General features: G+C 43.4%; 1 protein-coding gene across 1 annotated transcript in view; it reads left to right on the forward strand.

Moving 5' to 3' along the window:
* Nucleotides 1-24,583, forward strand: part of SPRED2 (sprouty related EVH1 domain containing 2) — a 66,316-nt gene extending 41,733 nt beyond the window's left edge. The window contains exons 4-6 of the mRNA XM_065835381.2: nucleotides 1,239-1,303; nucleotides 20,554-20,703; nucleotides 21,060-24,583. Of these exons, the coding sequence (XP_065691453.1) occupies nucleotides 1,239-1,303; nucleotides 20,554-20,703; nucleotides 21,060-21,710 (866 nt within the window). The 3' untranslated portion in view covers nucleotides 21,711-24,583. The remainder of the gene's footprint in view (nucleotides 1-1,238; nucleotides 1,304-20,553; nucleotides 20,704-21,059) is intronic.
* Nucleotides 24,584-24,808: the final 225 nt, after the last annotated feature.

Below are 24,808 nucleotides of genomic sequence, written 5' to 3' on the forward strand. Positions count from 1 at the left end.
CTGAATGAAAAACAATAAATGGCTCATGCACACACAGCATCGGGCAGTGGATTTAATTTATCATTCATTTTTTTGTTCACGTAGTTCATCAAATATAGCGGGTAATCTTAAGCACAACAAACCATGGGCATTTGAAACAGCTTCATGAAATCGCTGCTTTTATTATTATTGTTGTTGTTATTGTTATTATTATTATTATTACTATTGTTGTTATTATTATTATTATACTGATAGTTTGTTCCCCATAGCATGAGAAGTATAGAAGCTTTGTGCACGAGTACGGGAATCCTAAGCAGCTCTGTAGACTGTCTGAACTTTTTAATTTGAAAGCTAATGTAGCAAATGGCACAGATATTTCACATTACTTAGTGTTTTAAGTGAGCTTTCGCACTTACCTCTGCACATCTTCCTGATGGTGCAACTGAGAGCAGCCAAGGCTGGTGTGGATGGCATTGTATAAAGCACATTATTTTAAAAAACTCCAGAATGAAGGTAGTACAAACCATTCAACTATTTAGTTAGGGCTGCAATGGGGCCCTAATTCAGTATAACAGTGGGCTTACGTTTAAAAAAAAAAAAGTTTGGAAGAAAGTTGGTGGTTTTTTAGTGTGATTTCTCACTTTTCGAGATGATTGCCATGTAATTAATAAGAACCGCACCCAAGTATCTTGTTCTCGTCTATGGTATTTACACATTTCATTTCCTTTCAAATACTCTGCTTATGTAGAGATTACCAGAGAAGATCTTTACAAAATATAACAACTTATTAGAAGAAGGAAAAAAAAAAAAACAACCAAATCTAACTCTTCATTGTCAAAGCGAGGTTTATTTTTTTAATATATAATTAAAAGACATATTCCCCGCAGATTTAGGGAATGTGTGAAGAATAACTTATATATGTTTTCTTGACAGCTGAATATCTGGTTTAAGTACTGATTAGTATGTGGCTTTACCGTTCTTCAGAAATGAAAGTCTTCTGTAATTGAAAATGTTAACTGCTATTTTTAACATGGTTAATTAGCACTGGCAACCATGCAGTTGCGCGTCAAGAAACACTTTCAGATTTTACCTTTCCAACCCAGCTACCGGCAGTTGGGTTTTTTCTCCCTTAATTTAAGCCTCTCTTTTACACACCTACAACATACAAACCTGTGAGAATCCAAATGTTTACCCACCTAATAAAAAGTTGCATAGAAATGTCCTAGGTTTAAAAAGCTGGTTTGGTTTTGTTTCTCTAGGGTCTACGACTTCCTCGTCAACACTTCACAATGAGGCCGAGGTCGGCGATGATGATGTCTTCACAGTAAGTGCATGTCACCCGAGCTGGTTCTCCTTTACACTCCGTATTACACGGTCAGGTTGGAAAGGGTTTTTCTTCTTGTTCCTTGGGGTTGGCTTCCAGCCATCGTGGTGTTTGGCCAGTGGGTGTGTTTTATTTGATGGAAGTGTATCCTCTACAGAAGATAAAGCGTTGGGTTTCTGTTGGCCTCCTGTCGCCACGTGAAAAGCATGGCAGAGCAGGTGTTGTCAGAGCTAGAAGTGAGTGAATAATAGCTCTCACACTTCCTATGGCTTGGCCTGAGTGATGTACACACCTCTTAATACCTCTCTGTCTGTCCTTAAGAAGCTTACCCCAAGTAGGAGGCTGCTACTCAGGTGCATAGTCAAGGAAGTAAGATTTTGAGTTGTAGTTAAGCCAACTTTTAAAAGTGTTTTGCCTATGCATGAAATGTAGAAAGTTCAATGAGAGTTTTTCATCTGGAGGAAGGCACAGTAGCCTGGCCATCTACTTAACCAGCAATGGCTGAAGTAGAAGTGAGTTGCTCGTATTTAATTTGTGGTAATGTCAAAATCGTGTTTTGGAGCTTTCCTGAAAGAGAAACAGCTACTGTCTCCACTACATGTGCACACTTGAAAAGAGGAAAAAAGGAAAAAAGAGATGTCAGTTGAAATCCAATCGTGGATATTCCATGGGCTGAAAACAAGACGCTCACAATGAATACTTTGTTTTATGAAGTTTATTTGCTCAGCTCTGATTGCAAACGCACACATGTACACCCGTTAATTATATTATAAATAACCTCCTTGTCCTGTGGTGCAGGCACAGCAAACTGGATTAAAGTCATCTTTGGGATGCTTCCCTGCATCTTTAGGGCGAATGAGGGAAAACTGAGGACGGGCATCGGGCACTGATAAGTGCACGAAGCCAAAAGGTATTTTTGAGGATGACGTTCCACCACTGTGGGACCGGGGCAGGTTTCCTGCCGCGTTTTGACCAGGTCCTCCCAACGGCTGGCACGTTGTCCGGATCTGTCCTTTTGTCATGGCTCCGGGAGACAAACAACAGCAGGCAGGGTGAAAAGGTGACTTCCTGCGCTCCACAGCAAAACTGTCATTAGCAGCTGCTTCCCAACTACCTGCCAGAAGTGATTTATGGATGCTGGGATAGGATGGGACGGGGGAAGGCACCGCTGGAGCCGGAGCACGTTATCAATTTATGCTGTTTTGTCCCCAGATTCACTGGGTGAGCTGTGTTATGCTGGGGGCTGGATGTTGTGCTGGACTTGTGTGCAGCTTTTCTGTGCTTATCAGAAAAGGGACGACTGTTGAAATGTGGCTTGGGTGGGTGTGTGACAGATCTCGCTGAGTTGGATGTGGAAATCATAGAATATAAGGAAAATACTTGGTGTTAAAGCAATGAAAAATAGCCTGAGGGAAATAGGAAAGGATATTTTTGCTAAAATCCAACCAGCTGACATTTAGAGACCTGGGAGTGCTCCTGTATTTCTCCACAACCTCGATCCTGTGGTTGAGTGTTGATTTTTGAACTCGCAGGATGTTTTTTACCAGGAGGAATAAGTTCTTGCCTTTAAGTAGGTGTTGCTTTACATTGAGAAAGTTGAATGATGCTCCAGCTGCATCAGAATCACTCAAACTCCTGCACTCAAAGTGAAGAGCCAAAACTTGGATAGATTATTTTCCCCGCTATGTGACCTCGGGGAGGTGACAGATAACCCCCCCCCCGCCATGCAGATATTTATGGGAAGGATGCTGGGTGGAGAAGGAGGAACAAGCTGCTCAATAGCATTACCAAGGAGGGAAACCTCAGCTGCGGTCGGCAGCTTGTTAGGGTGTGGGGGACATTCACAGCGGGGCTGTCCCCTGCCTGGCAACTCTCTGCGTGTCCTGTGATCTCCAGTGTGTGAGAGGGACATCACGGGTGGTGGTAGCTGGTGTGGTGCTGTTGGTCAAGCTGTCACGTCAGGGTTGGTGTGTCATCATACTCCAAAAATAAGGCTTTAGGAGCATCTTTTTCCCCAGCATTTCTTCTTTGCGTTCCCAGGATGAATTGTCCTTTTCCTGAAGTCCTTAGGCTCTTTGAAGCTCTCAGCTTCCCATTTATCTGGAAGGTGATGGTGGATGTGAAGTCTGCGTAAGCCAGAAATAACAGACACGGAGAGGTTTTAGACTGGAAAAAACTGATAGGGCTGCGGTACGTTTTATTTTTACCCTTCTGTTTCATTCTTTCTTTGCACTTCTTTTTGACTTGAGTATCATATTAATAGTTCATTTGGGCATCCTTGCACACGAAACTTCCTTACAACTTTCCTGTAAACTCCTCTTCCCTGGCCACACAAGTGGATTTTTAGGGCTTGGGGGTTTTTTTGCCTCTGTTTTAAAGAGAAAGTACACTCATTCTTTTTTTATTTCCTAAGGTAGTTATTAAAATCTTCACAGTCCTCCCCCTCTCCCACACATGCATGAATAAACTTAACTGTGCGCGGCAGAATTTTCATAAGCATCTGCATGATTGAGTCATTTAATCAGTCATTTACCCGTCTCTGAAAATCCCAGCCGTCGCCGCTGTGTTAAATATTTGGCCCAAGGTCCTGCCCCTCCTTGAAGATGTTTCAATCCGTTCAACCACAGCGGTCCAAAACTCCACATTTCTTACGCTGCTTTACAGCTGGCCGCCCCGGCTTGATCTTGCACGTTAGCACTGACGTTTGCAGCGGTGCAATGGTACCGGCTTTAAAACAACCGCCCTCGTTACAGATAAGCACTGAACCTCATTTGGGTGTTGGATATCGATTGACACGGGGCTTTTTTACTGTTAGCCTCAATACTGCTCAATGGGATGGTGTCTCTGTGCATGTAACTCGTACATCATCTGTTTCATTTATGCATCAGCCAGCGCAGGACCCTTCCGGGCATCCTGCAAGGTATTTACAAGGGCAAGAGAAGGTTTGCTCCAGAGACAGAGCTCTCCCTCAGGCTATGATCTTGTGAGTCTAAATGGAGGATAATTTTCTTGTACCAGAAGGTATTTTTTTGTTTGTTTTTAAGGGGGTGTGAATTATCTGCAGCTGTGGCTGTGTGAGCATTTGCTTGGGAAGCACCACTGGTGTCACTTATCTCCTCCCATCTCTAGCTTGCAGTGCCAAGACCATAACTTGGGCAGCAGGACCTTGCCCCGTCCCTACGGCGTAAGCTCCCCATCCATCGTTCTGAAACATGGGTTGTGTCTTTTAAAACAGGACTTTGCCAACTCATAATTTTCCTGTGGATTAGTCCCAGAGCAACTAGATGAATCGATTCTAACTTCTGTTCTGAAATTCATACATAACAGAGAAGAAAGCAAAATCATATAGAAATAAGTGTCACTGACTTGAGGGGAAAATGCCTATTTCTAAAATGGAATCTCCGTTTAGAAGTTTTAACAATATGTAGTTGTGTTTCTTTAATTCCAGATCCTCAGTAGAGCCCATAAATGTTTTCCATATGTTAGCAAATAAATTTCTCCTGCCTTGTACATTATAAATCGTCCTCTCAAGAGATGCAATCTGAGTAAGACTAGCCATCCATTCTGTCTCCATTGGGGGAAACATTGTCTTTGCAACGGTCTGAGATTGTTCTGTTTGTCTTCAACCATCCAGCTTGCACCTTCAGCCGTCTTTAATTAACATTCATTTCAGAAATAACGTTTAATAATGAGTGAATATTTTCTGTAGTTCTTCAACCCCAAAATTTGTCACGTAATTCTTGTGCAAAGTTTTTTCCTTAATGCACACTTTTACTTTTGATTACAGATAATAATCCCACATGATCATGAAGTGAAAATGTGGGTTGAGTCCAAGGAAAAAAAGGTCAGCGTCTTCCAGGGTCTGCAGTGTGCTTGAAATGGTCTCTTTTAGCAACCCATCTGAAAAAGCAGAAGTGTTCATTCTGAAACCTTATGACCAGTTCACCTAAAATGCCGCAAGTGGTTTTCAGGTAAACCCGCAGCCTTGTGCCTGCATTAGTACTAAAGAAGACGCCCACTGGCAGGAGGGGCAACAGCTCCCATGTCGGTTCTGGTTTGTGAACCTAAAAATCACTCCAGGCCCTTCTGGGTTAACGGGATCATAAGGGAGGAAACAACAAAACTCAGCCTTACTAAATTTGAAATGCATGTTACAATCATAGCTGCTTCATGTGATCAATTGTAGTTTGTAAAAAATCCTAGTTTTTGTTCAAAATGAGACGTGCAGAATCGTGCAGGTAGAGCTGGCATGTTCTAGAGGTGCATGGATGAGCTGAGGGTTGCATTTCAAGACACCCAGACTTGATCCATTGCTTCTCTTGCAGACTCCTGGCTAAAAGCCTGTTTGCCTCGGTTGCCCAACTACAAGACAGGGAAAATGTTCTTCTGCTTCCCTGAGGTGGTGTGGACAGATCTTGCTGCCGCCACTTTTCTCCTTGGGCTTCAGACTCAGTTTTTCACCATGAAGTTGTGTGTTTGGAGCAATCCTGAACCCCTCGTGCCTTTTCCTTGGTGTGAATGTGTACTCCTGCGCTCAGGGATGTTCGAGTTAAGGAGTTCATCATGTGGCTTGGACACTGCTGACAGTTGTTCAAGAGACAGGCACAATTACCCATTCTCCGCCATAGCGGTGCAGATGTTAACGTTACAGTCCTCCTTGCATCTCTTCTGGTTTCCTAATTAAAAAAACAGATTTCTCCCTGCTGCTTTGCCATTAAACCTTTTCCCTACTTTCATCTCCCATGTGGGCCTCAAGCGTGTTACAGCCTCACTATTAAAATTTATAAGATTTATGTTAGTTAGATAAACACTAAATCTAATTTTTCTTGCTGGCGTGGTTGTTTCATGTTCGGATGGTTGTTTTAAAGAACCACCGTAGCTCTTTAAAACAGACACGTAGCAACCCAGTCCCATTCCTTTGGAATATATTTGTAAGTTCTGCATGAAGCTGGAGCATCCCTCGTCCCACCCCTCCATGGAAAACGCTGTTCCTGAGAGTAAGAGAAGATTTATTTCTTTCATGAGTTGCGCTCAGGGATTGAGGAGCTGCAAGAGCTTGCGATTTCCTTTTTCTTAAGGCTAAACTAGAGTAACAGAAAGGAAAAAGGGCAGAGCTCGGTGCAGGGCTTTGCTTGTCCCCATGAGCAAACCTTCCTTGTTTGCTCTGCAAGGCTGAGCAAAGCCATTAGGGGCTCATCACAGCGATGTGACTAGATGGCTTTACCTCTGTTATTTTTCCTGCTCAGCAGCCAGCTGTGCTGAGCATGTATGGCCGGAGGGTTCATTGCTGCTAGCCACATCCTCTGATGTCTGGATTTTGGGCTTGCATTGTAAACCACAGCTATTCTAATTCAGATTTTAAAAGAAAGAAAAGTACTTGCCAAGAAGAGAGAAATTCACATGCAGAAACCAGCAGGCTCAAATCCCTCCCTCCAAAAAAAATAAAAAGCCTTTCCTGGATTTGAACAATGAACTGGACTAAGATTTTTTCATATATTTTTTATAGTTGTGAGTTTCAAGTTATCCACAGTGCTCTGGGCATCTCCATCCTACTTTTGCACAGTTAGTACAACACCAACTTAGCAACCGTTCATCACGTCTGAACACAGCTTTTGCTCTTCGCACTTCAGTGCTGTGAAATCTGACTTGATTTGTTCCAGCAGACTGGCTACAAAGGTAGTCCCAGAGCCTGAAGTCATTTTTTATCTATAGTGTAATTTATTTCTTTCTTTCTTCCTCCCTCCTGTCAATACAGGGGTGCATCAGCTTTTTGGTGGAATTCTTCCTGCTTTTATGCCAGGGGTCAGGAGGCAGGAGAGATGCCACTGAAATAAAGAAAAGGTCCTGAATAACCAGCTATTTTAAGGCTCACTTATTTTTATTCTTTTTGTTTGTTTGTTTTCTGCCTTTCTTCAGGTTAGTTTTGCCCACAACAAATTCATGTCGCTCAAAGGGAATGGATACAAATGCTCAAAGAGATTTTTCAGTAGGGAATGTCAAGTGGAAAGTTCTTCTCTGGCCGTCAGGTTTTTTATAGTGTTGTGCTCATCCCTGTCCTTTAGGACCTCCTATTTCATTTAAGTTATGCTGGAGACGAACCCATTTATTTTTCTTGCTGTTTCTACCAATACAAGCAAGCTGTGGTTGCTCTGATGATTGAATACGATTGTCACCAAGATGGAGGTATCACTGCTGCAATCTGCAGTGGCAGCTGCCCTTTTCTTTAAGTCCTTCAATTTGATGGGGCAATTACTGGCTACTTCAACCTATAGATTGTCCTTGCTCACCCGCACCCTGTCTGGACAGAAGGAAATACAAAAATTACTGTGGTGTACAGTACATAAAATCTGTTTATTCTTAGGTGTATAACAGATTCACGAGATGTAAGTGAAGAGCTGTGGGGAACTGATAGGAGAGGTAGCTGCGGTAGACATGAAGCTTTATTTGCATTCTTTAAAAGAAAGGAGAGGGAAGTAGGGCTCTTGCATTATTTATATATTGCTTTATTGTATTAATCATATTATTTTTTGCTTTTGGGTCAGGTTGCGGTGCGCAAAGCAGTTTTTTCTGCTTTAGATCAGGAACATGCAGTTTAACAGTTTCCAAATGCACTGAACTTCAGGGTTTTGGGCACTATTTCAGTGTAGGCTTTAAAACAATAAAGCTTTTTTTCTTTCTTTAAACCAAACTGTGTCAGTCTGGTTGTTTTACCACGCACAGTGTCCTGACTCCTGAGTCCCTGGCAAGGACGGGATCACCCAACCAGGGTGGCAGCGCTTCCCGAGGGTCTGGCAGTCACAGCGGGGAGGTGATGGGAACATGGCTGGAAATTCGGTCTGTCACGGTCACCCACGTGCACTTTGTGAAGGAGATAGAAAAGAGCTTGCTGTTACACAACCAGACCCAAGATAAAGGATGTGACTCTTTTACCCCCCCTGCTCATGTTAGTTCAAATATGGGAAGAGGTTCTTTCCTGCAGAATTGGACAACCGAGAACCTGAGGTGTTTGGGTTGTCTGCATGAAGACAAAGCAAGAAGCGTCTGTCATTCAGTACCGAATTATTAAGCAGAAAATATCTGTGTTGTTATCAGACATTACAGATCTCACTGTCATGTAGTTTTTATGTGGCTAATTACAGCAGTGATTTGGGTGTGTTGAGCTACTTTGCTGAGGGTAAGCAATTTCTCTTGTCACAATTCTTCCTCTCAAGACCATTTTTGCAGTGTATTTTCTGGTTCTGTAGCATTTCCACATACAAACACAGTTGGTCCTGCACTGGGATTGGGATATATCCTGCAGGAAACTGAAATACCATCTTCTGCTGTGATGGAAGTTTCCTTGTATCTTGCCGGAACTTGAGTGTTGTAATTTGTGCAGTGGTTCAGTATTTGGTTGGTTTAGTTTGCCCCAGCGGTTCAAAGGAAACTTTTGTCAGGTTGTTTTTTGTTAGTTTCTTTCTATTTTTAATACCCACTTTTCCCTCTCACTGTGCTTAAATGATGATATGGTGACGTATTTTAGTGTGCTGGCTCTTTTGATTTTATACTCTATTTAATTATTATGTCTAATCAGACTTGTATTCATTTAAGTAATCTTCAGATTACTGAAAGACAGTTTTCTTGTAATATACAGTCACCTGAGGCTTCAGGATGAGAAAGGTCACCCATCAAACCTGCCTGCAGGATTCATTGTCCAAAGGTGAATTGGCTGGTGCTTTCCTAGCTGTGGGTTCTAGCCGATGAATTTGTGATCTGTGTACTTCGTAGCACGATTTCACACTTGCAATCAGCTCCAAAAAAAAAAAAAATTTGGCTGTGTAATAATGTACTTGAACTATGTGATGAATTAAAGTGTGAAGCTGTTGATGAGCATGTTCCCTTTTAATTCATCTGCAGCTGAATTCTTTAGTGCGTTTGTGTGCTTATGGCACAAATGTGTCAGAAACAAAACACAGCCAAGATGAAATTGCCCATTCTTAATGTACAGTTAAATGAAGGGGGAAGATTTGTTGTTGTTGTTGTTGTTCTTTTACTTTATTTTAAAGGGTTATTTTTTAACCTGGATCCCTTTACTAGTTGGACTTAGCTCGTGGCCCTGCAGGCAGTAGCAGCAGCCCAGGTAAAGGGGGGATGCAGGAGATGAGCATCCAGATGGGGAGCCCAAATTGCTTCCTGATGACAAAGCCACCCTTGGGACCCCTTGCTGAAGGTGGCTTTGCGGTTCCTCCCCAGAAGCAACCGCTCGCTGTTCCCCTTGCATCGCTCGGATCCCTCGCGCTCAGCCAGGACGAGCATTTGCAAGTGCTTCTTGTCTTCCCCGTGTTTGCAGCTCTGTGGTTTGGCCTACCTTGGCTTGTCCACAGAGCTTGGCAGGCTGAGCTCATGGCCTTGTTGTTTTGGCCTTGCTTTTGTTCAGCTGTGGCTCCCCAGGCGTTTCTTCAGTATTCTGTGAAGGGGACCTGATTTAAGGCAAGAGGCCTGTGGAAAGCAAGTTATTTTCCAGCCAGCTCCGTTTCCCCCACCTTGCTTTTGCAGCACTGGCTTGCCAGGAGTGGAACTGGTGTTGGGGAGCAGGAGTGGGGTTGCCTGGGTTATTTTCATGCCGTATGTGAAACCACAGCCGAGGGATGCAACTTGACTGATGCTTCTTTAGCCTTTGCACCGCTGAGAGCCAGCGAAGCAGAGAGGGGCTCCCACCATCCCCCTTTTACCAGCACGGCTGACCCGTGCTGAGCCAGCCCGGGGAAGTGAACCAAAAACAAGCCCTATAAAAGAAAGCGAATACTTTTCCGGTGGTTTAGCTCCTCAAGCCAGCTCGCTGTAGGGCTGGAGAAGCAGAAGTGCTGGTTCAAAGGAAACTGTAAGAGTGATGGGCGAAGTGGGGCTGTTAAAAAACCTCCACCACCACGCTAGTATTTATCGTGCCATCTGAAATTTGTCACATACCCCCTGGCTGGGGATACACCACCTTCAGCTTCACTGCAGACCTTTGTTGTGCTTGTGCCAGTGGTACAAGTAAGGTGGTTCTTGCACTTCTGGCTGAGCCTGGCTTAGTATTTATGGTATTTTCCTCCTTCGTGTTGCTGCTGTGAAATTCATCCTTCAGTTGAGACACAAGGAGGAGATGACAGGATAGCTGAGGCGGTGTGGATGGGGGTGTGTTATGGCCAAATGTTGTGCTTTTAACTTGAAAATAGGTAGTTGATATTACTGTAGTTTTCCATTAGGTTCCTTCTTTACCCTGGGCTATGCAGTTCACCTTTGAAGTCCTTTTTCAGCTGCAGGGTCTTTGAAAATTTTGCAAAGACAGAAAATGGCCTTTTCCATTATTTAAGTATAGAGCCTAAGGAAGTTGCTTTCAACAAGCAGCTGTATTTGTAAGCTGCAATCTCTCCTGCTGCTGCGTCTGAACAAAGTGTCCTGGAGCACTTGCAGGAGGAGGCGCTGGGGACACTGGCCGGATTTGGGGGTGACAGGGGGAGTGGACCCCTCATGAGGTGTAAATGCGGTTGGAAAGAGGCAGCCTTGGCCAGGGGACAGAGCTGATTGACAATTTCCCGTGCCACGGCAGAAAGGGATTAGGGAGTCACCAGCTGGCACGTAACCCGGCAGCGCTGGTGGGGCTGGAGTGAGCGGGCAAAGCCGCGCTCGGCCCCAGTGTCCCAGCCTCAGCATAATGGAGAAGAGGGGAAAGTATTTGGCCCCAGGTGCCAAGCTGGAGCATCTGTCTTGGCAGTGATGTGGAGGAGGCTGAGTCAGAACTGCAGGGCAAATGACTACGTTGCCCTGCTCTTCGGGAGGGAGCCTATAATTTCCACGTACTGTTTAAACGTTGGCAAATCTGTTGTCTTGTAGAAAAGAAATAAGACTTCAGGCTGCTTGGAGTGCGCACCCGAGTTTTGCCAGTCTAACCATAATTTGGTTGCGTCCTCTCGAATGTTTTGGTTTGGTTTTGGTTTTGTTTGGAGTTTCTTTTTTTGGAGAGTTTGGGAAGGAAGAGGAGGAGTTTGGTAAAGCTAAACAATGAAATGTGCTTTTACGTGAAGCTTCAAGAATTATTTTTTCCTTCAAAGTAGCAGGCTCCCCCATTCACCTCTTTAAAGAGAGGAAAACAGCAACAACAACAAACCTTCTGACTGACAAAATACCACAGAATGGTGTTCCCTCTGCCCCCAGGTATATATTTGGTAGTGACTGAGGGCAAATAACAGAGTATAAGAGTCCAGGGAGCTCAAAATGGACCTCTGCCCAGTACAGAAATGCATTATAAACAACTGCATCTAAATAGCCCTGTTTCCTTCCCTCACCTGCCTAATGTGTTTTGCTAAGGGTCTGCTCGCCCTGTATCTCGTAAATATTTTACGAAAATTAAATCAGAAGTGATTATAGGAAGCAGTTCATCTGTCTCTGGTTCTGTCTGCAAAAGGAGAAGGAAAGGCAGAAGTAAATAAGTACCATTGCATTTTTAAGTGGAGCCTGACATATTTGCAGTGCATGTGAAGAGGGTATTTTAAAAGTTTGCATCAGCTGTTGAATTCTATTTTGGTGATGAATTCCAGATAAAATAATGCGGATGCTCATGACTGTGTGAATAAATGACCCCTAACTGACTTCTTAAAATATCAGTCTATGGGAAGTTTGCATTCAACTGTGTTTTCCCCTCCATTTGTAACCTGGTATATCATATAGGAGGAGCACACTGCTGAGTTTAGAGGCTGAAATGTTGAATTTGTACGTAACAAAGACATGAATGATGAATTAGGTGCACCAATTCTTTTAGCTTAGCTAATCTAATTTTTATTAGCATTTCCCAGCCCCTGGTCTTACTTTCTTCCTCTCCCCACCCCTTGGAAATTACTGTACAGAAGAGCAGAGATTGAGCCATGAGTTGCTTGGAGATCTCTGTTCTGGCTGCACTCAGCAGTGGCTCACGCTCTTGCCATCCCCTGTGCATGTCCAGTGTTCAGCACCCCCCGGCTGAGCTTTGCTCCTTTATTTCCTAGCATTTCTACCCCTCTTGCAAAAGGAAAGCTTTTTTGGCAGCATGAATAAGCCAGGTTCACCGTTAACACCTTAAAATTAAGAGCTAGTGCTTTCCAAATTAATTGCAGCTGTGCTGATGACAAGCAAGTCAAAGACAACTTCCAAGAGGAGCTGGTACCCACCTCCCTCTCTGGACCTCCGGTCTCTGCCCCTTGCTTTGCCTGGTGACCCTCTTGTGCCATCAGGGCACGAGTCTCTACGGGTGGTCAGCTGGGGTCAGGGAACTGATATGGAAATGATTTTGGGCTGGATTCCTGTGGTTCTTCACCCAAGGGTACGTACAGAGCAGGTGGTGAGACTGGTGGGAGGGAGGAGCAGGGACCGTCACCTCCCCACGGCAGCACAGACCTCGGTGGCCCGTCTCTCCTGGCCTTTAGCAGAGGGCAGCTGTGCTAAGGTGGCTAATGTTACTTGTTAGAGGAGGGAGGCTTTGTTAATCTTTTTGGAGCTGTACAAACACAAATACTGGGCAGCTGATCATCCCGACAATGCTGTAGTCCACACCAGGATGTCATTTCCAAGGCATAAACAGATTAACGGAACCCTTTGTGCAAAAAGGAAAAGCCTGTCCCTGGGTGGGTTTAAGCAATTGGTTGGTTTAAACAGTTTGCAGGTTTGGGTAAAAGTATCCCCCTGAGGTGATGTAGCTCATCTCAGCGTGGAGAAATCCAGTCAGGCCACAGCAAGGAGTTCCAGAAATGAAGAAGGAAGAGCAGAAGTCCCGGTATGGAGAGACTCCAGATTGATGAGGATATGAGCATCTTGTGGGTAGGCAGGGCCATCCGCATCTCACCCTCTGTGCTGTGGGATCGCTGTTCTGTCTGCAGAGCAGCCCCGGAAACAGGGGCTTGTGGTTTGTTTGAGTTTTTTTTTCCCTTTACAACATTCTGATTTTCCCTATAAGTACCTGGTGCAAAGCCTTTTCCTTGCATTGAAGCAGTATGTGAACCGGATGGTGTGGTAAGAGCAAGACAAGGGCTATCCCGTGGCAAGGAAATGTCACGTGGACCCACTTGTAGTCTCTGATTCTGGGCTGAGTCCAAGCAAAATGGGGTCCTGTCTTTTTGTGTCTGTTCAGTTGCTTGTTTTTGCAGAGATGTGTCCGACACCTCGTATCACTGGCAAGTAGTGAAACAGGAAAATCTCACTGAGGTTTCCCCCTCACCACATCGGAGTGTTTGCCGTGTTATTTAACCAGGTCTGATTCTCACATGTTCTTTTTGCTCCTGAAAGTGAGCTGTTAAGCCACATCTGTTGTCCATACAGAACTGACCGGTGGTGCCAGAAGCGAGTTTAGCATTAGCCTAATAGAGATGATCTTGTGCACCAAATCCTTGTAAATGTTCCTTAAGTTCTGCTGACTTAAGACAGCAGAGCCAGTAGCATCTTTCTGGCACTAAAAGCTATAACCACAACATTAAAAAATAAAAATAAAAAAGGTAGGAGTCAAACCAGCTAGCTTTCTGCACTTAATATTGGTATTTGTGTAAGTGGTGACTAGGAAACAGTCCAGAAATCTGAGAAATTCGTAGTCATGTTCTGGTTTATAAAGAATCTGAATCTATGGTTATTGTAATGGTTGTTTACAGCCAATTTGTCTTTGAACTGTACTGGAATATGATCTGGCGTGAAGCTTTTCCTTCAGGCTCGCTGGTAGCGCATAGAAGTAGATTCAGCTCCAGTGGTCCTCAGTGAATGAGGCTGTCAAAACGTTTCTAAAATGTATGGAAGCGATTTTCTTCAATTCCATTTCTTTCTTGTCTTCATTGACAGGCAACAAACAGGAATTTGACAAAAGCATTTTCTTCTGTGGCTTTAGCTTGCCACGACAAATTAAAGGCTTGTGCTCAGAAGACAGGAGTCTCACATCTTAAAAGATTTTTCACACTGAACCTTTTCCTTTCTTAATGCTTAAATTATCTAAGCCCCCTTTGAAGTGGGCTGTCCTGAGTATGCAGAGCGCACTTAGAGGTCGATGGAAAATGTCAACTATTTCCCTTCCTAATTTTTTTGAATAGAGAGAAAGAGGTGTTTTGAGACAAAAATGAGGACTTTTGCTCTCCCCCTCTCCATGAAATTCAAAAGTGCTATATCTCTTCAGGCTTAAAGAGAGGAAAAAAAAGCTAGAGGGGAAAGGAAAGACTCGTTCTGGCAAGATTAAGCTGAGGGAGTTCTGGGAGACTCTATTTTATCTCAATTTCTTTGGAAAGGTGGAAGTTTCTTTGCTGTGCGTCTGAAATAGCTCTCAGGCTTCCTCTTTGTGAAGTTTATAAACAGCAGAGGCTCTTGCAGATAAAGCAGATTGGCGCTTAGCTCGGTGTTGCTCCCCTGCTGTACCGCTTCACCGACTTTATCATTTTTTCCGTACTGATAGCACAGCTGTGTTTTCCCTTATTCCAGTGAACAAGAAGGGCCAAGTGAAGAAGAGCTGGCTTGTGTCGGGGCTCCCAAGGGCTGGCACCTGGGCAGAGCACACGACCAGAGGGTAGCAGCCCAAGGTGCTCGGGTGCAGCCAGGAGAAGGGTGGACATGGCCAGCTATCATCTTTTCCAGGCTTATCCTCAAGCTGTGAATGGGTGACAGAGCTGGGTTTCTCGTCCTGGGGATGGCAGAGATGTCTTTTCAGACAACAAGATGGCAATGGGCTCCTTTTGAAAGTGAATAAATCTTATGAGGAGCAGCCGAGGGAACTGGGGCTGTGCAGCCTGAACAAAAGGAGGCTGAGGAGAGACCTTATCGCTGTCTACAACTGCCTGAAAGGAGGTTGTAGCATGGAGGGTGTTGGTCTCTTCTCCCAAGTAGCAAGTGATAGAATGAGAGGAAATGGCCTCAAGTTGTACCGGGGGGGTTTAGATTGGATATTAGGAAAAAATTCTTCACAGAAAGGGTTGTCAAGCACTGGAACAGGCTGCCCAGGGAAGTGGTGGAGTCACCATCTCTGGAGGTGTTTAAAAGACACGTAGATGAGGTTCTTAGGGACATGTGTTAGTGCCAGAGTTTGGTTATGGTTGGACTTTATGATCTTGAGGGTCTCTTCCAACCACAATGATTCTATGTCCAGGCTTCCCAAAGTAAACACAGGAGGTGCTACGGGAGGTTTGGCTGTTGAAGAAGGCTGCCTTGGTAAAGACAGGACCTGGAGCCCCCACAAAGTGTTGCATTTCCATGCTGCACATCAGCAGTCCCCTCAGATACAGGTGACACAGTGAGAAGGTTTGCATGGCGGGGGAGATGAGCAACGTGGATTGTGGCAGTAGAGACCAAGTTGGCTTGTAGAGGGCTTGCGCTTTTCAAAGGCCAGGCTGGCAGAGGTTTTTGATTCCTTTAGGACCATTACTTGCAAAACTACTCATTCAACTTCTTGATACTTTTATGCCCCCTTGCCCTCCGTGCCTCCTGTAACCATTAAAATCTTGATGGCGTGGGAGGGAGTCTTGCTTGACCAACAAGTATTTTTGACACCAATCTTGTAAATGCCTTAGCCGGCTGAGAGCACTTTTGGAAGTTACAAGTGATAGAGCTCTATAATTTCCTTCCAGCAACTGGTAAACTGCTGCAGATTGTATTGGTTCACAGTTCTGAGATGAATCTTTCTTCTCTTTTGTATTCACCCTTGAATATTACGTCACACAGGGTGAAACTATTCTGTAAAGCCATTAGAGCCAAGGTGATCAGACCATTTTCAGGAGCAGGAGAAGACTTCTTTTTCTCATTCATTTTTATGATAGATGCTTATCTCAGAATATTACTTTGGCACTGGATTAGCCAGCTGTTCTTGTGTAACAAATCCATTTCAATTAGAAGTAAACAGTAGTAAATGATTAACATGATCTTCTTTATTAATGACTAGAGGTTTTTAATTTAACAAGTCACTTCTGAAAGTCTGAGGGGGAAACTGGGGGGCACTTTTGTTTTAATAAAAAATGTTTAAATGATCACAGTGCAATCATTTGCATGTACAAGCCTGGTGTTGTTTCTCAAAGCAGCCATATCAAACATGCGGTACGTGTGTTCGCTCAGATGTGTACAGCTTGCTTGCAAAAGGAAATGTGTAGCATGGGTTTTATAAAATTACTATTATGGTTCATGATTAATGATTTTGTTATCTGAGCAGTGAAACCACAAGACTTCGTGACGGCCATAGCAGTCTCAAAGTTCTAGTATGTGCAGCACAAATATCTCCAATTGAGCGTTGCGGGCGTGTTGAAACGGAGTTTCTTACCGGACTCTCTGTTCCAACAACTTCAGATTTGGGTTTGTTTCTCTTATGTGGTTACTAGGCATGTTTTCAGTAGTTTCCCCTCAAAAACAAATACTGGAACTGGGTTGGTTTCAACAGGCTTTAGAGGAAGATAGCGTTTCTCTGGCAGACTGGTGTCTCAATGGTTTGGGACATGTTTTTCCATCGGTGAAGTAGTGTGGCTCTGGGGGCCACGTCCTTTGTAGATGTATTCCTGTAGGCAAGTGTGTAGCATTTGGGTGACCTGCAACAAACCTCTGCTCCACCAGCCTCCCAAAATATCACTGCTATGCTGGTGGTAGAAAATCCTAGCGAAGACCCAGCCACGTTGTCGGGAATGGAAGTTGTTCCCCGCTTCCATCACTGTCTTGCCATCATATGTTCATGATGGCACTTGGCTGAAGATGAGAGTGCCTTTTCTTTGAGAACGTGCCTGATTTTTGCCAGTCACCAAGTCCAGGTTCAGTCCCAGTGGAGTGGTACTGAGGGAACAGTATGCTGTTGAAGGCCCGAGCATCATCGTGTCTTTGATCCTTAGTCACTTACTGTGTTCTGAGGGTTTCCATGTGGCTTCTCAAACCACTTTTTAACTATGGGCCTTGTCAGAAGTACCTCCTTCTCTTTAAACCTTATCTGAGCCTGTTCCAGTGAAAGCCTCACCATCTTCTCTTCTGAAGGACACCAGAAGACTAATTATCTTTTCGTACTCGCATTCCCATGGGAATACTGACTTTTTCCCTTGCCATTTTCATGGTGCTTTCCATCATCTCTTTTCCAGGCTGGAGACACCCAGGCGATTTAGTTAAGTGTTGTTGAGAAACCATCCCATATTCTCCATTGTCCTCTGTGAGCTGGGTGGAAATACCCTTGTTGACACAGGGTGGAACTGAGCCATCAAACTGACAGTGTCACGGGTCTGTCTGTTTTAACCCCAAGACCTCCTTCCTGAGCAGCGATAGTTGGCTCAGAGTGCATCATTGTACATGGCAGATGAAGGTGTTTTGATCACTTTGCACTTTAGGGGTTATTTTTTTAGTTAAGCATCCAACCTCTTAGCATTATGAGGTTCTTAAGCATGTTTTCTGGGGCAGTTTTCATTTTTACTATCTTAAATAACTTAAGTTTCATCTGAAAACTGTGTCATTTTGTTCACCTCTCTCTTCAGATCATCGATGAGTACGCTCACCAGTACAGGTTAGGAGCCTGTGGGATTCACTGGTGACCTTCTGCTTGGGCCCATGATATTATCTACCTTTTTTCCCCCAGTTTTCATTCATTCCTGTGTGTCAAGAGCCTTCTTTCTTCTCTTAGAGAAGTTTGAAGCTTTGATGGGGACCTTGTTGGAAAGCAAGGGTGCTTATCCCAGCCGATGGTCACCAAGGTAACCCTGCGGACACTGCATTTGTCAACCAGTTGCCTTTAGCATCACCAACCAGGAGGCAGCGTGAACTTTTTTATGGACAGGCAAGCAGAGACCTGGTCTGGGATAGCTCCCGTTCTCCCTTTCTGGGCGCTTTAGAGTAAGTGTTTGTGTTGGCACACTGCCCCTCTAATCTGAGGACACTGAACGTGGAAATGCAGCAACTTTTAATAAGGTGAAAGCAGAGGCCAGAGCCACAGCCTCTGTGGTATGCTGCAAACAGGTTTTGTAGCCATGTCAACACATGTGGAGGAGAGGCTCGGTTGCCCTGCCGGGTCTGGAGGAGGGTAAGGTGTGGAGGAAGGCATGGGCAGATAAGAATCAGGCAAGATAAAAATCCCTGCAGCCTCTTTTCCAATTGCCTCTTGCAGAAATCCTGCCTCCCTGGGAGGCAGCAAACAGCGCACTGCATGGAGGGCTGGTTATAGCTCCCAGCTGCCCCGCTGAGATTATCTAGTAGTTATATCCAGTTTGAGATTTTTACTCTCATCTAGGAGGGCGAGGGGGTAATAGGCTGGTGTGTGCAACCTCTACCAGTTTGGTGATTTTCCCAGGCTTCGCTGTTTTGACCATGAGCACCCACGGTGTTTTCAGAGCGTGTCCACGAAAGGCTTGTCCCAGCAGGGCTTGGCCGCGGTTCCACTAAAGGCAAAGGGTTCTGCTGGGTGGCACAGCACCATGTTAAGGCTCTGCCTCCTTTTCAGGTCATGCCAGTCAAAGTTTAACTTTGAGAGCATGCTAGAGACTAAGGCTGCCCAGACTATGGGGTGTGTGCCTTTCTGTTGTTGTTCTGAGAAGCTTAAATTACAGCTCGGCATCTGGGTCTGCACTGCATACAGTGCTGCAAAAAGGTGCTTGTACGAGGCAACTGTTGTAACTACATCCAGCTCTTCTCAGGTTTTCCAAATAGGTTGGAAGCTTAATATTATTAATTACTTGCTTGTAGCAGCTGCTAATTTTCTTTTGAAATGTCCCCAAAATGTGCTAGATATTGTAGGACCTAAAGTTAGAGACACAAGAATTAGCTCTGAAGGATTTAAACCCCAGATTTCAGCTGCTTTTGTCTAATAAATGATTAAGACTGGGCTGATCAAACCACTTTTTAAAAAGAGCCTGAATATCACTGAAGTTATATTTTAGAGGTGTTTTTAACTATCTTAAGAGTTGTTCTGCTTCTAGGTGCTTGTTAATAAAAAACTCATCCTGCCTGTTGTAGCTCTCAGATAACCCAGCCTGGCTTTACATCACACTGCAAACGGATCTGTGTGTTTGCTTTCTACAAAGTAAGTTGGGAGTTCAGTGCCTTTAAGTGCTACACTTAAGGATCAACATCTCTTTTGTGTTCTAATGCTTTAAGGGGTGCTCACCTTTGGACAGGCTTGCAGAGTGTTGTTTTCAGCATAAACAAATCTCCACAGTGAGCATTCTTGGAGTAAGAGATGCATCTGGTACGAGTCATTGGAAAATAATATTTATAGAGTGCATTCTTGACAAGGAGAGAAGGTTTTTCAGGTAAAACCAGTCTGCTTCCTCTGCTGATATAACCTTTCTCCCCTGTTGAGGTTGTGTCTCTAGCTGACTGTTGTGGCAAATGGAAACCTCTCCCTTGGACTCAGCATAGCTGTAGTGTGGGTTGTTAGTTGGAGGGAGATGGAGATTTTTCTTCCTTCAAAGCACTAATATTGTATTATGGAGACTATTTTAACCAAGGAAGGGTTGTGGAGAGAGGATGGCTAAGACTGGTACCCCACTGTGTATTTCTCCAGTAGAAGAAATAAGTATATTAAGAAGCTGCAGGTATTGGCAACAGCATGTTATTGCGTGATATTTCACCCTTTCATGATCGTTGCTATATAATTGATGTAACTAATTAACTTTTAAAAAGTGCTCACTGTGAGCCAGAAATGTATAAAAACACAAGTAACATTCATTGCACATTAGAGATCAATGACAAAGCAAGAAAACCGCCCTAAAGTCTTTAAAGGAAAACTGATTATTCAAGTAGCCCATGATGAACTGGAATTTGGTGAGTGTTTGGAGAAGGACATGCAAAGGAGTTTTTGGCTTAATGCGATGCCTGCAGGTTAATAAAATTGCCGGTATTTTTATAGCCTGTGTAACTAGTGGAGTACAGCCTGGGCACACAGATGCTCTGAGTCTGCCCGCAGGACTTACACGATGGTTTCATTTCACGGAGTTTACCTTCATTCTTTAGAGGTGGGTTCTAGTGTGAATGTTCATCATCCTGCAATGCCCAGTATAACAAATAACATGCCAAGCGAACACGAGTGGTGCTGGTGAACATGTCATGCGTCGCCTGTGGCGTGTTATTTTTCCATGCGTGTGGCGACAGCATTTATGGCCTGGCAACAGATTTGCCTCTTTCAAGTATTTTATGTGAAACTTTATGAAACTGCCTGCTGTAAGGTGTTGCCAGTATTGCAGGTGTGCGCAAAGTCAATGAATGTTAAAACATCTCTTTTAATACCATGTGCAGTAACAGCTGAATGTATGACGATTTTTTTCCCTGGTTTCCATTTAAAACAGAATGCTACAGATAGCTCCTCTAACTCCTCTCAAAAAAGGGAACAGCCTATGCGAACTCTGGCTTCTCCTGCATCCTGCGAACATCGAAGAATTTGCACTCGTGGACACCTTCACGACCATTATAGCTCTGACCACTACCATCTAGAACAAGTAAGGTTTCTTCTCAGTGTTGCCACCTGAAGGGCTTTGTCTGCTGTAGCTGAGACTGGTGTTCGGTTTTCCCCCCACACCCCTGAAAGACTTGTTCCACCCTTCTTTTTCCCCTTCTTTACCCTTCAGTTAGCTTTAAATGGCTTCCAGTTATAACAAAGAAAACAAAGAAGTTGATTTAAACCTGTGATTATGTTGTACCATGCGCACACAGACCCTTGTAGGTCTGTGGCACGTCCTGAACCAAAGGCTGAAACTCTGTGGTGGGTCACTAAGCAAGGAGACAGTGATTAGTGATAGCGAAGCGAGCTTATTTATCGTTTCTCACTCTCCCATCTCTGTCCCTGCTTCCACAGTCAGTAGCACGATCCTACCGGCACGTCAACTTTCCAGACGATGATGAGGAGATAGTGCGCATCAATCCTCGGGAAAAGATTTGGATGACTGGATACGAGGACTATCGCCATGCCCCAGCAAGAGGAAAGAACTTTGATCCTGATGACATGGACTCCTATGTACGTTTTGCCAAAAGTGAGGCCTCAAAACATGAATACACTTATCCTTATGTAGACAACTCGGACTTTGACCTGGGTGAAGATATCAAGGGTGCTGTGATAAAGACTCAACCTGTCAAATTCAAGCCCAAGCGGAAGGAAGATGGTGAGAGGTCACGGTGCGTGTACTGCAGGGACATGTTCAACCACGAGGAGAACAAACGGGGTCAATGCCAGGATGCTCCAGACCGCGTCAAGACTTGCATCCATCGAGTGAGCTGTATGTGGTGCGCAGACACTATGCTCTATCACTGTATGTCTGATCCAGAAGGAGACTATACAGATCCTTGCTCGTGCGACACCAGTGATGAAATGTTTTGCCTCCGGTGGATGGCCCTTATTGCCTTGTCTTTCATTGCTCCCTGTATGTGCTGTTACTTGCCGCTTCGGGCTTGTTACCACTGTGGGGTCATGTGCAGGTGCTGTGGTGGAAAACACAAAGCTGCTGGATGACTACAGATGCATTCAAAGTGTTATGTTTTTCCTGTAGTTCGAGGAACACGTTGGTTTTGGAGCATTGAGATCACTTATTTTGATGCAGCCACTGTGCCCAGCAGCATCCAGAAACCGCCAGTTCGGATCACTTCACATGTGGTCATCTGGGCCTCACTCTGCATTGATTTGCTCATCAAGTGTTCTAACTAACTAACCTACAGCATAGACTTTTGTATTATTAATCTGTAATCAAAACAGACTGTCTTGTACATGTTTTGGGTTGTTTTCTTTTTTTTTTTTTTTCAGTTAAAATGAGTTTGAGAAAAGAACTGCTTCAAATGGTGGTGGATTGTAGAACATCTCCAGGTTGTGTCTGTCTTGCCTCGGCTTGTGTGGTACCATCAACGCGTCGGCAAGCTTTGGCATTTCTAGAAACGGGGTGGTATAGTGAATGAAATCTCACTTGGAAGGTATTTTAACTTGCCGTCAAGTTATTGTGTGTGTATAGAAGGTGTGCTAGTAACAAACTTGTACCACAACACAGTATTTCTGTTGCTGGTTTTCTTTGGTTTTTTTTTTGTTCTGTTTTCCAAAGCCAAAATAGCCATCTAAGCTGCAGTTTCTCTTCTAGAGTCCATCGTCATTTCCTTCAGCAAACAAATTATTTCTCTGTTCGCAAATCTCTGTGAACAGAAAGCAAGGCTCGGTTACCATCGTCACATAACCATTGAGAATCTGGTAGTTCTCTTTACCTGTAATCATTTCAGACCACTACTGGAAAGGGAAACTTCAATTTTAGGGTTTTCTTTTTTCCCTAAATAACATTGGAAAAATAAAACTGTGTTTTCAGAGTACTACCCCAAAGAAAGGGAACTTCATTAGCCAGCCATGTAATGATCTGTGAATAAAACACTAAGGTTCTAGATGAGGAAAATCGTTGTTATGCAAAGAATTACTAACAATGCAATGTCAAAAGCACTATTATGGCAATTCTGGGGAAATGCTGCATTAAGTGGTGGGTTATATGGAAAATCGTGTTTGTTTGTTTGTTTTCTGTACAATACATGAGCATGAGAACATATGCGTCCACGGTAGAAGCTACGTTTAGCAATCTAAACAGATATTTAAAATCAAGAGCCAGGATGTTGACCACCACTTCCATTTCCTGACCTGCGGTCCTAGTCCTCCAGATGCTTACATACGTCTTGACGTATTGTGCGTGCAACCGGCATTTCTGTGAGTCTGTGTGTAGGATTAAACATGTGAGTCTTCGCAGGAGCCAGACTGAAGCGTCTCCCTGGCTTTTCCCTCCCCAGTTCACCACCCAGGTTTGTCAAGTGGATGTATAAGGTGCATACAGCAGGATAAGATTACTTTAATTTTTTCTTTTTTTTTTTTTAATGTCATGTTGTCTTGTGTACAAGGCTTGTAATTAGCTTGGAAAAAGAGTATTTTTCTAATATATTACAAGGAATAGCCAAATAATTTTTATTAAAAAAAAATTATTTAGCGCAGTGAATTCTAACTAGCATAGTACAATCTGAATACTTTGAGGCAGCTAGGGATTGGCTTGTCAAAGCTGGCACTGCTGTTCCTGCCATAATTTCTTTCTGCAGTAAATTGCCAGTGGGCGCATGTCCTTTCCCTCCCTCTATTGCACATTGACATCAGTCTTAAAAGAGGAGTTTTTTTTTCTTTTTTTTTTTTTTTAATTAATTTGCCAAATAAATGTAAAAGGAACGCTTGCCATTCTTTCTTGGTGGAATGTCCCAACACTTCCTCTGAGAGTTAATCACAGCTTTTTAGTCAACCATGAATCAAGTATGCAATGTGCTTATACACTATAGAGTTTGGTAGGTTTAATTCGTAGCAGTTGCTGGGGATTTTTTGGTTGTGGGGAAAAAAAGAGGAATGATAATGGAAAAGGGATGGAGTATTACACTCTGGGTGATGTCTGGGTTTGCTGAATGAAATATAGATATTTTGTGCCTAATAGCAGTTGACAAATCTCTCAATGGTGTCTAGTAAACATCAAGCCAGCCTCGAAAAAAAAATCAATGGAACAACCTTTTCCTTTAATTTCTGTTCTCAAAGTTGTTTCATGTAAACAAACATCTGTAAGATCTTCTCTCTATAAAGCACAACACTACAAAAAGATCTTACAGCTTTTTGTCCGGTCTTGAAGTGCCCCTATTTATTTAAGTAAAATAGACATACTCCAAGCCTTTCTGTATGTCTGGAAATATGAAAGTTGTTGGGTTTTTGTTGGTTTTGTTTTTAAATCCCTCTTTTTTTTTATTTTTTATTTGCTTCCCTTCCTCCCTGTTCTCTTGGGTTTTTGTAATACTTGTAGATTTTGCTGCGTGTGTCATTTGGTTTGTGAAGGCAGTGGTGTAAGGGCACAATGATAGAAATAGGTGGGTTTTTTGTAAATATTTCTCCTTAATTTCCACACTGCTGCTGAACAGTGTGTAGCATTCTCCCAGTCAGCTTTGCAATACTGACATCAATCATTTGAGAGAAATTATTCAGATTTTATTTTTGTATTTCTGGTAACGAAACATTAACCAAATTATTTTTTTTTCTCTGTTCTGGAAAGTTTTTTGTTTGGTTGGGTTGGTTTTTTTTCCAAGCTATTGCTCACGTTAACAAATTAAAGTGCCTGAAGCCTCATCATTATTGTATCTATATACTAAAAGTTAAAACCCTGTTGTATTGATTTTTATAAACCTTTTTACCTCTGTGTAAAAAAAAAAAAAATATATATATACAAGTGTATGATGTACATTTTAGTTCTTAACTTCTTTTTTTATTGTTTCTAATATGTATGATCAGTGTAGCTATTGCTTTAAAATGTACCATGTAAATATAAATACATCATATCAAAATGACACCGTTTATTGTCATTCGGCTGGCTGGAAAATGAGGGGAAGATGAAACAGTGTGGGGCAACACGGGGCCATTACAGGAGCGTCCACCCAAGGCCTCATGGTTTCTGAGGAAAAAAATTGATTTATTTTGTGTTTTTCAGTGGCAAATGCTGCTAGCCTCAGGCCAATGCAGCAGAGAGCATGGGAGCAGGTGTATTTTTGAGTGTTTTGAGGTATCTTTCAGGT

The sequence above is a fragment of the Patagioenas fasciata genome, chromosome 3, assembly GCF_037038585.1.
Source record: "Patagioenas fasciata isolate bPatFas1 chromosome 3, bPatFas1.hap1, whole genome shotgun sequence".
In the NCBI taxonomy this organism is placed as follows: Eukaryota; Metazoa; Chordata; class Aves; order Columbiformes; family Columbidae; genus Patagioenas; species Patagioenas fasciata.